At 41.8% G+C, this 14,841-nt stretch overlaps 1 protein-coding gene across 5 annotated transcripts in view; it reads right to left on the bottom strand.

Annotated features, from left to right (window-relative positions):
- The window catches only part of COL6A6 (collagen type VI alpha 6 chain), a 116,931-nt gene that overhangs the window by 49,961 nt on the left and 52,129 nt on the right, over nt 1–14,841 (bottom strand). For all 5 annotated transcript variants that reach the window (XM_037524484.2, XM_054689772.1, XM_037524470.2 and 2 more), the window contains 10 exons: nt 12,966–13,120; nt 9,432–9,524; nt 8,110–8,163; nt 7,633–7,704; nt 7,520–7,546; nt 7,207–7,251; nt 7,073–7,126; nt 5,990–6,052; nt 3,922–3,987; nt 2,636–2,689 (listed from right to left, as the gene is read on the bottom strand). In XM_037524484.2, the coding sequence (XP_037380381.1) occupies nt 2,636–2,689; nt 3,922–3,987; nt 5,990–6,052; nt 7,073–7,126; nt 7,207–7,251; nt 7,520–7,546; nt 7,633–7,704; nt 8,110–8,163; nt 9,432–9,524; nt 12,966–13,120 (683 nt within the window). The remainder of the gene's footprint in view (nt 1–2,635; nt 2,690–3,921; nt 3,988–5,989; nt 6,053–7,072; nt 7,127–7,206; nt 7,252–7,519; nt 7,547–7,632; nt 7,705–8,109; nt 8,164–9,431; nt 9,525–12,965; nt 13,121–14,841) is intronic.

A 14,841-nucleotide genomic window follows, 5' to 3' on the forward strand; every position in this document is an offset into this window, starting at 1 on the left:
TCCGCTTTGTGTGCACCCTACCTCTGTCATTGCTTTTTTTTTTAAGATTTATTTATTTATGCATACAAGAGCTGGGGTACAGGCCAGAGGTGTGGGGGTCGAGAGGATTCACCAGAGACAGAGGGAACAGAACAGGCAGATTGGGGAAAAAGAACAGGCAGACTGACCAAGATACACTGCTGAGGGGAGCAGCAGGTGAGACAGGAGAGGTCTGCTGCACCATGTGGGTTGCTCCCTGGCTGGCTGGGAATTGAACTCATGCTGCAATGGCTGCGGATAGCTTCATAGGTTGCGTCTTAACCCTTGTGCCACGAAGGAGGCCCTCTGTCATTGCTTTTGTGGCCCGATTGCCACTGTCTGACTGCACCTTCAGCTGTCATATATTTCTAATTCTTTTGTTTTCTCCATTTCCCACTTTTCTGTTGCTTCCCAAGCACCATCAGCTTGCATTCTTCACCATGTTGTCCCTCCTTTGAACACATCTTTAAAAAAGCAATCATGTGGTCTAATTTTTTTGTTTTTTTGGAGACTCTGGAGAACTTTTGCCAGAGTTGTTCTTTTTCCTTGAATAACTGCTCTAGAAACGAGGGTTTATCCTCCAGTTGCTCGTGTCTTTTCCTCTCCTCTTGCAATTTCTATGCATAAGTCCTGATGACTTATCTTCTGATTAATAATAAAAACGATAACTATTTCTGGTTTTTAATCTCCATCCAATAGGGCACCCATAACTAACTGCAAGGGGAGGTGGAGCTGGCGTTGGGTCAGTAGCTCTGATAGAGATGTTTTCCCAAACATCAAATGAATTCTTTCTTTTACCTTGCAGTTTCCTCTCCCCTCAACTTTTGGCTCTTAGGAGACTCATGGAACTCACACAAAGTCCCATAAGTCACAATTTCTGCTGCGGAGTGCTAGCTGCAGACAAAGGTGGAGTTTTCTTCATTTTGTGTCATTTATGCCTCCTCTGCTAAAGTGTTTCTATTGGTACATTAAATCTACAGTGCCTCTGGATTTTGCTCACATTTTGTGGCCCTAAGGCAGCTACTCCTGGGGGACTCTGATTACCGCTTGAGGTCTGAGGTAGCAACTGGCAGCTCTCCCACACCTCTCTGCCCAAATTAGGATCCAGATTCAACAAGAGTTGGCCAAACTTGTTGTCATTTGTGGCCTGATGTTGTGATATTTTCAATTCATCTGTTTTTAATTTCTTGTGTTGATTTTGGTGATTTGAGCAAAAGACTAGTATAAATAAACACCTTGGTTTGGCTGTGTTTAGGCGGAAGTCGTACTTTTATCCCTGAATGACACTGCCGAATCTAAAACCCAAGATGGGGTCATTATTTCTCAGAAGATGTGCGACATAAATAATACATGGTGACACTGCATTAGCTTCTAAAGAGACCATAGGCTCTATAAAATAACACAAGTACAACTCCCATGCCAGGATTTTTTTGGATGATATTGTTTAAGTTCAAAATATTTTCCTGGGGTATGTAAGCTGGCTACACCCTTTCAGAAAGTGAAATGAATTGCAAGTACATTTCTTTATCCTTAGCTGCATTCAAATGGCAACAGCAATGCTTTCCCCCAGTAATCAAACCACACATTTGATGTGTAATTTCTGTTCATATTTCCACTTTCTCTGCTTTGGAAAGAAGACTGTTTTAAAATACAAAAATATTTTCTTGATGGAGTATAACAGCTGGTTCTATGAACATTTAATGCCCCCAAAAATACAAGGCAAAATAAATACAGTTTATGAGTTTTTATTTGTGCTCAACTTTAAAATATATTTTTTTGGGGGATGGGAGATAGAAGAAGTTGGAGAAGGCCGGATAACTAAATAAAGAATGGAAAAAAAGTTGCTAAATGAGGAAAGGGGGGTCTAATTCAGAACCTAGTCCAAGTACTGAAGTATATTTTATTAAAATCATCACTTCTGATTAGATAAAGATTTTCTTTTACAGTCTCTGCACCTCCAAGAAGTCAACCACAGAACATTTCTAAAAGTACACCTTGAGAACAATAAAAATACCCCCAACTTTCCATAAGCAAAGACAAGAGACTTAATTTCATTCTTTGATATTTTTATGCCTATAGAAATATGTCTTAAAAGAGAACACAAATAAAAACTACTTTAACATATGGCATTTGCTAAGCATTATATTCTCTGAGCAGAAATTCATAGAACCAACTGTTATATGCCATAAAGAAAATATTTTTGCATCTTAGAACACATTCTTCTTCTTTGCACGGCAGAGAACATGGAAGTAACAACAGAAGCCTTACACCAGGGCTGACTTTACCAAGTAGTTCTAACACCAGGCAGAGGAATGGAGTTTTGGGTTTCAAATGACATCAATGGCACCCAGTCAGCTGGTGAGTAGATTACACTTGACTGCTCTTCCTCTATGTAGCTGTTTTTCCCTTCTCTTTGCCCAGCTCTCCCTCCTGATATTCTTTTCAGCCAGTACCTTCTTGCCTCAGCTTCAAGGACCTTCTCAAGTCCATGGCCAGCTCTTTTCTCAGCGATAGCCCCAGTGAATCTCCCCAAGATAATGAGCCCCAGTGGAACCATCCCACTTATTCCCTACTATCAACAATTTCCATCATTGATAGATGCCATAAAGGATCTTACTGTCTTTCTTCTGGAGCCTGGAGTTCCAGGGGGGCCTGGCCAGCCTCTTCTACCCTGTCAAATGAACAGACAGATGTGACAGTGATTACCCAGCATTGACACATTTCCTCTTTGATCTCAGCTTGTGTGCTGCAGGGAGGATATATGGGTACACACCAATGAGAGAGGTACCTCCCTTTGGAATGAAGCATTGCCTCCACTGGTTGTTAAATCACATCTCTACATGGGTGATGAGGGGCTGCGGAACAAAATGCTAATGACAAGCCTTTAGCTGCTCTTCACCACTGTCAAACTTATGTTTGAGATGCAAGTCACAGACATTTCAAGTCAAGTCATCCCACTGTGTCACCACAGAAGGGCTCATAGCTCAGGCATGACTACTGGTTTGTCTAAACCGGTACACTAATAGTCTAATGTGAATAAAATCTCATAATACTTACAGGTGTCCCCAAGATAGCAAAGAAGGGAATTATGAACCTTGAATGACAAGTGATATTTAATATTTATTTAAGGTTTATGATGTAGTAGGACCAGGTCATCAAATTTCCAATATAACCTTCAAAGTAAGCTCTTTGTCCTATTTTGCAGATGAGAAAATGGAGGCTTACAAAAGGTACCCCAAGGCCACAAAACTGTTAAAGGACAGGACATGGAACCAGATCTAGACCTGTTACCACAGTAGAAAGTTCTTTCTACCTGCAGTGGACTTAGCCCCTAGGGAGAGTCACCAAAGGATCTTCCTCATCAAGAAGATCCAGAGACTCATGTCCCAGATAAGTTTTTTCAGTCCTGAAAAACAAGATGATCAAATTGTGACTTGTGAGACTGCATGAGATTAATTCCAGAGCCTTGCTTTGAAGTATGGACTGTTTAGGTCTACCGATCCTGTTCTTTATCACGTACTGGTGCTGATAAGATATGTGTCCTTTGGGTCCTGGAAAGGTCAATAGCTCTTTTTTCCCTATCAGCTAGTCCTACATTTTAAGTTATGAGCTTTGATGCAACCATTCATATATGAAGACCTCAAGGGTATGGCCTGGTGAAACTAATTATTCCAAATTCAGAAGATGACAACTATTTCTTGAATCATAAAGTAGTCGCCAGGAGGAACAACAACAAAAAAAAAAGCCTTTGTTCCTCAAAATAGCTTTTCTGTATCAAGTATATATTATCCACTCAGATTCCAAATTCTTTCTGTGCGTTTCATCTTCTAACCCTAAATGCTTGAGTCCCATGGTATCTCATCATCATTTTACAAGTTTACTCTCAAGTGCCCACATAATTACTTGTCTTCCATGTTCTCCTTTCAAGCCCTTGGGTCCTTCTATGTTACTGTCAAATCCAGGAACTCCCTAAAAGAAAAACAGAGAAAAATGAATAGGTATTGAACATTTCTCCTTAGAAGCCTAACTTATATATGATACATGCAATAACTGACCAGAGGAATCCCACTTGAAAGCAGGAACGGGTTCAAATTATAAATGATTTACAAGTGTTTTCTTTTCCTCCTGTGCTGTGTATTGTACAAGAGTGGAGACCTGAGGTGACAGTGTCTGGGAAAAGCAAGGACTCATGATGGAAAGTTTTAGCCAAGGGAAACAAGGTGACATGATGTGTATTTATAACAGTCCGTATCCTGGGTCCACAGGTATCCTTCCTGCTACTGACTTTCCTTGCCCTAAACTTTTTCTTGGCGCCTACGCAAGTTTAAACTTAAGGGTTGGTGGATTTTACTCTCCTCTGCCCTTGGGAAAAGGCAAAAGTTTGCAATGGATTCTTCCAGAATGTTATGTGTACTTGGAGCAATTCTGAGGGTGGAATCTGCCACACTGTCTCTTTCTTCTCCTCATTGCTTTCTACCCCCATTTTCTGGTTTTCAGAAAATCATGCATGCTTTAGTTTCCCCCTATGTTCACACAAACGTTCCAGCAGGAACTCAATGCCAACAGGCATACATTGTGGGGTATTGTCCTTAGCAGGTCAAGTTTCCATCTTGGCTAGTTAGGACCAGCAACAGAGCAGTGTCACTGGGATGCCAGGGCAATCAATTGAGCCAGTCAACTCAGTCAATGTTGCAATAAATTGAGAGGGGACAATTATCCAGTCCTGCTGAGCGCCGACTGTCTGACTGTTGGGCTGATAGCAGCCCAGATTGCCTTCATCAATCAATAAGTAATTTGAGATCACCAGCAGGGACATGTCATTACTCCAGATACTTAGAGTTCTTTAGACAAGCAGTTTCCACACTTAGAACTTAAAGGCTAAAGGAGTGAAAAAGATGGGCTTAGAATTTACTCTTATAGTTAATACTACTAAAATGTATGAAAATTACTTCTTTCCCCTTACATACCAAAACCAAAGACCATTTTTGTTTTCACTCTTAAGTTTAAATATTTGTGAAGTCCTTTAAAGAGGATAAACCTAAATGACAATGTAAGAAAACTGTATTTAGTGAGAAAGGCAAGGAAAAGGCAGGCCCTGAATTTTATTCCACTAGATGTGTAAACCTTTTATTGTAGTCCAATGCTGAACTACTTGATGAGATGACATTCAAAAAATAATACACAGCAGCACATTCGATAGAGTTGGACGTCATGATTTGCATTTGGATCATTTGGTCAATCTGAATACGATCTGGTACAGTCAGAGCTGCTTGGATTTGAGGAAGTGAAGCTTAATGATCTCAGTTGAGAAAGACTCTTGGAGAACAGAAGAGAGAAGGTGGCCCTGTTCTGCCGTTTGGCGCATATTTTGAGGTACTCAGAGGAAGATGATGGAATGGACCAGAGTCCCTCATAGTTCTTAAGCACAAAGATACTTCTGAATGTGCTTTCTCACACAAGACATGCACAAATCCTATCTAAGGGCTTCTCACTGCCCATGCTCACTGCATACCTCCTCATGGTGTATGCAGAGGATTTAACACAAGGGATGGGCTAGTAAAATTCTGGAACAATTGTGATGATTTAAGCTCGGGATAGCTATTTAAATCCTCAGCACCTTAAAATGTGGAGGTCTCGGGCCTCCCTGGTGGCGCAGGCTGTTAAGCACAGTGCTGTGAAGCTGTCCGCAGCCTCTGCAGCACTGGTTCGATCCCGGCCAGCCAGCGAGGGTCCCACATGGTGCAGCAGACCTCTCCTGTCTTGCCCTCTGCTCCCCTCAGCAGTGTACTTCAGTCCTCCTGCCTGTTCTGCCCCCTGCTCTGTCTCTGGTGAATTCTCTCACCCTCCCGCACATCTGGCCTGTACCCCAATTCTTGTATAAACAAATCTTTAAAAAAATGGGGAGGTCGCTCCCTAGCATAGGGGCAGCTGAGAACAAGCCCTGATGTTAGTTCACAGCCCCGGCACTTACAGGGTCTCCTCGAAGGCCCTTTGGTCCATGGTCACCAGAAATCCCTCTCTTTCCTGGGCTTCCCTAAAGTTAACACAAATCAGAAGAACAAGTATTTTAAGCAACATCCATAAAAGCAGAGGAAACACAGAGCTTATCTTATCCCCAGTCTGAATAATTTTGAATAATGATTTTTTTTCTACTAAACTGGAAAATGAAACAACCAAAAAATAGTTTCAGGCATCATATGAATAATTGAAGAGTGATCTCAATTATGTGCCACAGTGGCGAACTCTGTGTTCCAGACACATTCGCTGTCAAGTTGAGTTTTTACAAGTACTTTATGAACCAGGCATTGCTCATTATCTTTCTCTTAATGAGGTGGCCGTCATTCAAAGAGATGACTCCATTTTCCCAAGGTGGCTGCATTACTAGAAAGTGGGTTTTTGCCTCTCCTGCTCACACTCTAAAGAGCAAGAGGGTATGGCGACAGTGGTCTTGGTTCTAGATGGCGCATACCTTCTCTGTCCTGCCCTGTACCGCTAACCCTGGCCTTCAGCTGTGGCTCGTGAGGCAGCTGCCTTTCCCTAATGCCCCTATTCCACCCTCTCCAGTGTCCATGCCCTTTGCCGTGGCACTCTGCTGTGCTTTCCAGCCATGGTGGGAGAGATTCCCTACATCTGATACGCTCAGGACGTCATTTGGCTGACAGCCCGCAGTATCACTGACAGCTAGGCCTCAGTAGGTCTTGAGTGAACTTGTGTGTTTCTACTTGCTCCCTTGTGCTTTTGCCTTGGTCATGGCAGGGTCATGGCCAACCTGACCAGATTTGTTCTCTGGTTCCAGGAGGAGCACAAGAGACACCTGGAACAAAGGCCTCAGCTAACCTACAGACACATGAGGCATCCGTGTTCTATCTAGATCAGCTGAAACTCTCAATTACTAAATATGCAGGTATAAGGGTTTATTGTTGTTTCAGATGGAGATTTTTAGATTGTCACAAAGCAATTTTGTGGCACCAGTGAACACACCCAGTGCAGTTGTTCTCCTCACACCTTTAATGCCCAGTACAGTTTTCATGTTGCCCCTTCATTGAATCCCTACCTGGGTTCCTTCATCACCCTTTTCTCCTTTTCCTCCAGGAAGGCCACTGTCACCCTAAAAAACAAAGAAAAAATTCCAATTTCCATTTTCTTAATAGCTCAAAAAGTTCTTTATGTACCAAGAGAAGACTCTACCTGTTCTCCATTTAATCCATCAATTCCGCTTTCCCCAACATCTCCCTGAAAAGATGACCAGAAAAGACTCCATTGTATTTATGTAGGAAGAAATCAAACAACAAACAAAAGGTCTAATTTTGGGTGCCATATACAGTCTCTTTATTTGGCTGGCTTTAGGTAGTATCAAAGACTACTCAGTAAAAATAACTCAACAAATAATACATGTCACCTGAATACAATAAAATGAGCAAAGTGAAATGAATGGTACTAAAAATGGTCAACAGAAACTTCACTTGTACAATCTACTAAGTAGATGTGTCTGGAGCCATACCTCTTGTCCATTTAGTCCCCTGTTTCCCTGAAAACAGAAAGGAGAGTAGTGGTTAGTGTAGGAAAATGGGATCGATGTCGAGAAGATTCCACAAAGTCGTATGTGACCCTTACCTTAGGGCCTTTGGCACCAGAGCATCCCTTAGTACCTGGCTCTCCCATAGGTCCAGTAGCTCCCCTCTCTCCCTGAGAAAGAGCGCATACCAGATGAGTATATCACTGTTAAATGAAGGCAGGCAGGCAGGCAGGCTGGCTGCAAGAAATAGCTCCTTGATGAACAATTCAGTGAGTTGGTTTAATAGAGCAAAATGGTGCAGGATTGGGGGAAATGGCAGTGATTTGACTCCCCTGGTGAAGAGGGGAACTTGTGCATGATTTCATGGTGCAGTGGTGATGGGGAGTCAGAGCACAGGGCAGGTTAATAAACCTTCCTCCACGAGGAAGCACGATGAAGATTAAGACAGACCTCTGATTCTGCACCTGCATGCTTAGAATCTGATGTTTTTTGCTTTCCTCTGAATTGACACACATCATTTCACATTGTAGACATGTTCTTAGGAACAAATGCAACTGAGAAAAACCTTGACTTACTGCAGTGCCCTCCTCTCCCAGGTGGCCTTCACTGCCTTTAAAACCTAGGGGTCCCTGGAAATAAGGAAAGGGAGAAAACATGAGAATTCTGTAGAGAAAAAACCAAAGGTAATCAACCAAAAATCTTCAACATTACAGTTTTACTTTATGTAAGAGTTTTACACATAATAGTCCTCCCCCTACAACCTAGGCTGCATTTACATACATGAAAACAAGTGGAGTTTTGATTCCAGGATCCAGATTACTCAAGGGCATGTGTGTGTGAATCATAATATTATCCATAACTCTCTCTGGGGTTATATATAGTGCTGGAGTTATTTTACAAACATTCAAATGAACACAGCTCTATTTTCCCCTAACAAACTAGATATATCCTCTTTTCAATACAAGAATCTTTTTTAGGATTTATGCTACACACAGAAAGAGAGACCACACACACTTCTTTCTGTTCTTTCTGAACGCTGATTTTTAAAAAACAAAACAAAACAAAAACTCTACCACTCTCTTGACATGAAGTTGAAGCCTTTAGGAAATAATTAGTCTGAAAAACCTTCTTCAGGGACACAGCTATGGTGATTTGGGAAGTCATGGTGCTATCTATAAATTATCCCAAAATCAAACACATATGTAAACAAGCAGTATTAAAATCATTACTAAATATATCCATAGCATGTTCCTATGTATTTGGACATTTCCAAAAATCCCAAATCATTTTTTTTTTTTTTTACAGAAGAATACGTAATTTTTTTTTTTGAGTTAGGAAGTAGATGACTCTGTCATCAGTTACCAGTTTTATAACCGACCCATGTTTTGCTTGCACATCTGTGGCAGCACTTGGGCCCAGCCAGAGCTGAGCGAGATGCTGGGGCATCTCCTCTGTGACAAATGTGTGATCCAGCCTGACTTTCTGCAGACCAGACAACCTCCCACCTGATACTCTCAGGATGTGGGGATGGAGCGAGCTATGGGCACTGAGGGGATTTTCACTACTCAGCGTGAGAGATCAGAGTTGATTTTTCTGCATCAGTGTCTTCACCACCAGAGCACTGGATAGTCAAGAATCCTGGCAGTTATTTCTCCCAAGGCTGCTATTTAACTTTTTTTCTTTTTTTTTTTTTTGAATATTTCTTTTTTTTTTTTCTTTTATAAAAAGACTGCAATTTGGCATGCCGATGAAAAACCCTGACACATCAAAAGACTAATACAGTTACCTCAGAGACTGCACTTACAAATTAAAATCACCCCTTATTTCTACCTAGAGCCAGGTCTGAAAGGCGCAGCCTATTTGAATCCAGTGAGCCCAAAACCTTAACTAAAATCACCTTTTTCCCCGGTGGTCCACGATCTCCCATCGTGCCTTCTCCCCCAATGCACTTGCAGAACAAACAGCAGCACGTCCTCTCAGCAACATTGACCTTGGGGGGAGGGGAAACACATCACACTTGGTGGCACCGCTTCCCAGGCCACACACCCTAGCTCAGGGCATGATTCAGATTCCACCTCCGCATCAGAGGCCTGTGCTCCATGCCGATGACCGTGCTCTGGAGAGGGAGACCTGGTGCCACTGCCCTCTGTGCTCTGCATTCTGCACCACACGAGGAACCCAGCATCAATTCAAAGATGCTTTTACATTTGCCAGGCCAACTTGTTGCAGACAAACGTGTTAATGTGACTTCCTATTCCCACCGCAGCACTGACCGGGTGTTACTGATTACCCTTTATCACTCTGCCCCGAATACTTTCTTCAGTCAAGTGATTGACTGTGGCTTCCTTTCCTTCCTACTTTGTGAAATCTTTGTACCCTAGAGGATCTACACAGTGACCAATGTCACACCAGCTGGAACCAAGTCCAATGGCAAACATTTCCAAAACACTGTCTGCAAAATAGGATTTAAAAAACACCAATTACAGTCTCAGTATTTTAGAAGCAATTGTTGTGGAGGTGGGGGGGTGAGGGGAGAATAGTCTTCTTTATATATTGGCCAAAAACCCATGTGAAATATTTAAAAATGTGAATTTCATCCAGGAAAATTTCATCCAGTCACTCCCTGAATAAATGACTTATTCTATTGCATTTTTATGATTAATTCATAAGATTTATCTTTAGGAAAATTCTTTTTGTAGTCACGACCATGTTTTACTTTAGTGGAGTAGAATCATCTTTGTTTTGAGACGTTTCCCATCAAATAGCAAGTATGACCAAAAATGAAAATCCTTTGTCATAACAATTTAGCAATTTCCTGCTTTGTTTCCTATCATAGAATGTTTCTTTTCTGACATTAGGAAAAATTTGTCCCTGAAAATATCAGAAAAACTAATGAAACTTGAATGTGTGAAATCAAGTAATAATGACAACAAAATGGATTCTGTGACTTCCTATCAGATATCAATTTTCTCTGGATCACCAAAATCCTACAGCATCAAAGCTTTTACTATGAACAATAAAAATGACCTATTTCTAAAAATGACTTTCTTTTTTTTCTAAGATTTATTTTTTATTTATACAATAGCTGGGATACAGGCCAGAGGCGCGGGAGGGTGAGAGGATTCACCAGAGACAGTGAGGGAAACAGAACAAACAGACGGACCAAAGTCACTGCTGAGGATAGCAGTGGGGAAGACACGAGAGGTCGGCCACGCCATGTGGGACTCTCCCTGGCCGGCCAGGAATCGAACCCACGCTGCAGAGACTGCAGACAGCTTCACAGCAAGGTGCTCAACCCGCTATGCCACTGGGGAGGCCCCCCAAAAAACTGATTTTTTTAAAATAAATTTTATTTTTATATTCCCCATACAATTGCAACCCCCTTATTTTGACCCCAATTCCTCCCCTCCCGACCCCCACCCCCCATTGAGTGTCTCTGGTTCATAGTTTTTTGTTATTTTGATTTTCACTTTCTTATAGTTATTCATTTTCCTGGTCCCTTATTTAAGTTTTCTAGATTCCTGCTATGAGTGAGACCATCTGGTATTTTTCTTTTTCTTTCTGGCTTATTTCGCTGAGCATGATCCCTTCCAGCGCCATCCATGTTGCTGCAAATTGCATGTGTTTATCTTTTTTGAATGCTGAGTAATATTCCATGGGGTATATATACCACATCTTCTTGATCCAGTCATCTATTTTTGGGTTGTTTCCATAGCTTACCTATTGTAAACAGTGCTACTATAAACATAGGGGTGCAGGTGCTCTTTGGAATGGATGTTTCTGTGTCCTTTGGGTAAATACCTAGGAGTGGAATTGCTGGATCCTATGGAAGCTCTATGTTTAGTAGGTCCAGAAATCTCCACACAGCTCTCCACAGTGGTTGGACCAGTTTCCACTCCCACCAACAGTGCAGGAGAGTTCCTTTTTCTCCACACCCTCGCCAACATTTGTTGTTGCTAGTTTTTTTAATATGTGCCATTCTCACTGGTGTAAGATGGTATCTCATGGTAGTTTTGATTTGCATTTCCCTGATGACAAGTGATGTTGAACATTTTTTCATATGCCTGTTGGCCATTCGCATTTCCTCTTCAGAGAAGTTTCTTTTTAGCTCTTCTGCCCATTTTTTGACTGGATTATTTTCTTTGTTGTTGTTTTTCTTATTCAGTGTTTCATTTATGAGATATCTACAGAGATATCTCTGTTTTGAAAAATAACTTCCTCCTTCTGTGAATTACCAATACAGATGTCAAAATGTAGTAGACAGAAGTCTTGCCATGTAAGAAAGGAATTCCAACAAAACACCCATATTTTTAAAGTAATTTACATAATTGATACACTGAATAAACTAATTACCTATTTATATACAAATGCCATAGGTGGGAAAGAGAAGCAGCTAGCACTTCCTTGGAAAGTGTTCTGTTATGCTGACTACAATTTCATAAATCATAAGCAAATGACAAATTACTAGCCATATGTTATGGTGAAAACAGTGTCACAAAACTAATACTTCACTCTAGTTTGGATTTTCTGTGTTTTTTCTTTTTTTTAAAAAATATTTATTTATGCATACAAGAGCTGGGGTATAGGCCAGAGATGTTGGGGGGGGGGTGTATGTGTGTGTGAGAGGATTCACCAGAGACAGAGTAGGGAACAGAACAGGCAGACTGACTGAAGTACACTGCTGAGGGGAGCAGCAAGAGAGGAGAGGTCTGCCTTGCCATGTGGGTTGCTCCCTGGCTGGCCAGGATCGAACTCATGCTGCAGAGGCTGTGGATTACCTCATAATGTGGTGCTTAACCCCTTGCACCACCCGGGAGGCCCGCGATTTTCTGTGTTTCTAAAAAATACGGTGGAGGTGCATCTTATGTAGTCACTAGGCTCTAAATAGACTCCACGGCAAAAATCATGAGGAGGGAAGAAAAACTAAGAATCTTCTGAAGGCTCATAAAGTACTATGTAGGAGAGTCCATGTCTTGCCCTAGACTCCTGTTTAGAACAGCCCATTCTTCCCCTGGATGACTCTACATGGGACTCTCTCACCCACAGCCAGTGTTGCAGGGCAGATGCATGTCACACACTGAATTATACTGAGCGTGGTGAGCTGGGACACTACCAGGATTGTGAAAACCAACCGCATCTTCACATCTCAGATTTTCTCTGGCACTTACATCCTCCGAATGTCATTTGGGCAGGATGGTAGGTGGTTTTTCTCTTCCTTCTTTTTTATCAAGCATGTAAATTAGACTTCCCCTGCCATTTCTCTACTGCATTTCTTTCAAAACACTATTATTTAGACTGCTCACTCAATCACAAAAACCTCTCTTCACTACCAAATGAACAAACTTAGTTCTAATTCATAACCATAAATATTAAACCCATCTACAAAACAAATAGAGAATCGAAACTTACCAGCCTTTTCTGAGTAACTTACCAGGTGCGTTGACAGCTGGCTCCCCAGATCCCTCATTCCAAGGGTGTGCTGGGTCCTGTACTCAAAGCCTTTCCCAAATTCAATGTAGATAAGATCAGACAGGTCACTTGAATCGGTGGCTCCATCCAAAGCAACCGTCAGGAGGGCGTTCAGGCCTATTTGACAAAGTTTACCATTCCTGGGTGAGGTGTTTGGTTATTTTCATTTTCTTTAGCCTATGGATCAAATTATTACTCCAGGCAAACAATGACTTAATGAAGATGTTCAATTTATTGTCTACCCAAAAAAAAAAAACAAGTAACAGGTGACAAGACTATAAGCAGAGAACAAAATGAATTACTTTTTGCATGACTAATTAAATAGGAGATGCAGGAATTTGTAACAGAACTTCCAGTTCCCTTATGATTTGAAGTGAGTTAAAAAGGGTCCACAAAGCAGTTAAAGTGCAGAGGAACTCGGTGTCAAGGAAGGCGGTGTACCGGGTATCTGCCACTCAAAGGGGGTCCTGCTAGCTTATACATTCAGTCTCAGGTCCCTATCCCAGAGCTATTGAATCAGAATCTGTATTTAAATAAAATCCCCAGTCATTTGTATGCACATTAAAGACAGAAGCGCAGCTCTAAATAACTTCATAAATTGTTGATAATCCTAGGTAGCAGGAGACAGTAAGAGACACTGACAGGCAGTGAGAAACAAGTGACATGTAATCATCCAGAGCTTTGGGATTTATAGACCAAAATATTTTTTTTTTTAAATATTTTTTTTTTTTTAATTTTCTAGAGGCATGTCTTATTTATTTATCTATTTGTTTGTTTGTTTGTTTGGTTTATACATGCACTGGGTACAGTCAGAAGCCGGGAGGGTGAGAGAATTCACCAGAGCCAGAGCAGGGAGCAGAACAGGCAGAAGGACCGAAGTACACTGCTGAGGGGAGCAGCGGGCGGCAGGAGAGGTCTGCGCGCCATGTGGGACCCTCCTCTGGTGGCCGGGGAGCAGCCGGGGATCGAACCGGCGCCGCAGAGGCCGCGGGCAGCTTTGCAACCCAGCGCTCAACCGCTGCGCCACCTGGGAGGCCCTAGACCAAAATATTTTAAAGATAACTTTTAGGGACTACAAAACAGAAGAATGCATCAAGATGTGGTATATATATACACAACTCCACTGAATACTCCTCAGTGGTCAAAAAAGATTACATGCATGACATCTGTGGCAACACAGACGAAGTTGGCAGGGGATTATGCTTGGTGAAATAAGTCAGAAGGAAAAAGAAATATCGGATGGTTTCGTTTATATGTGGCATAAAGAGAGGCCAGCCAAAGGATCCGGAAAAAGTAAAAAATTGCAAGCTGACCATAAATCTGAGGCCTATAGCAGGGGAGGGGCAGAGAGAGGGGCCAAAGCAGGGGAGGGAAGACCAAAGGGTGGTGGAGATGGATCTTGGGTGTCATGGTGGTGGAACTATGGGGACTACACCTGAGGGAAGAAAGCAAGTACTGTACAAAAATGAATAATGATGTAAGAAAATAAATTTAATAATTAAAAAAGAAATGTTTAGGTACTAACAGAGGGTTGGCTTATCTTGGAAGAACACTGAAGAGTATTAATACATCTAGAAATCCCTGTGGGGGAGGTAAGCACAGCAATGACAGTGCTCCCATTTATTAACAGTTACCAGATGCCTGGAAGTTGGGTAAGGGCTTTACATGCATTATCTTATTTGTGAGATACCAGTACAACCAAAGTAAGTATGTACAATTATAGTCTACTCTACTGACAAGCAAACTCAGACTTGGAAAGGTGAAATGGCTGGCTCAAGTGACGATTTTAGGTTTCAATCAGACAACCCAATCCCAAAGCCTACACTCAAAGGATACTT

The sequence above is a fragment of the Talpa occidentalis genome, unplaced genomic scaffold (genome assembly GCF_014898055.3).
Source record: "Talpa occidentalis isolate TD23 unplaced genomic scaffold, MPIMG_talOcc4v2.1 talOcc4.10, whole genome shotgun sequence".
NCBI lineage: Eukaryota > Metazoa > Chordata > Mammalia > Eulipotyphla > Talpidae > Talpa > Talpa occidentalis.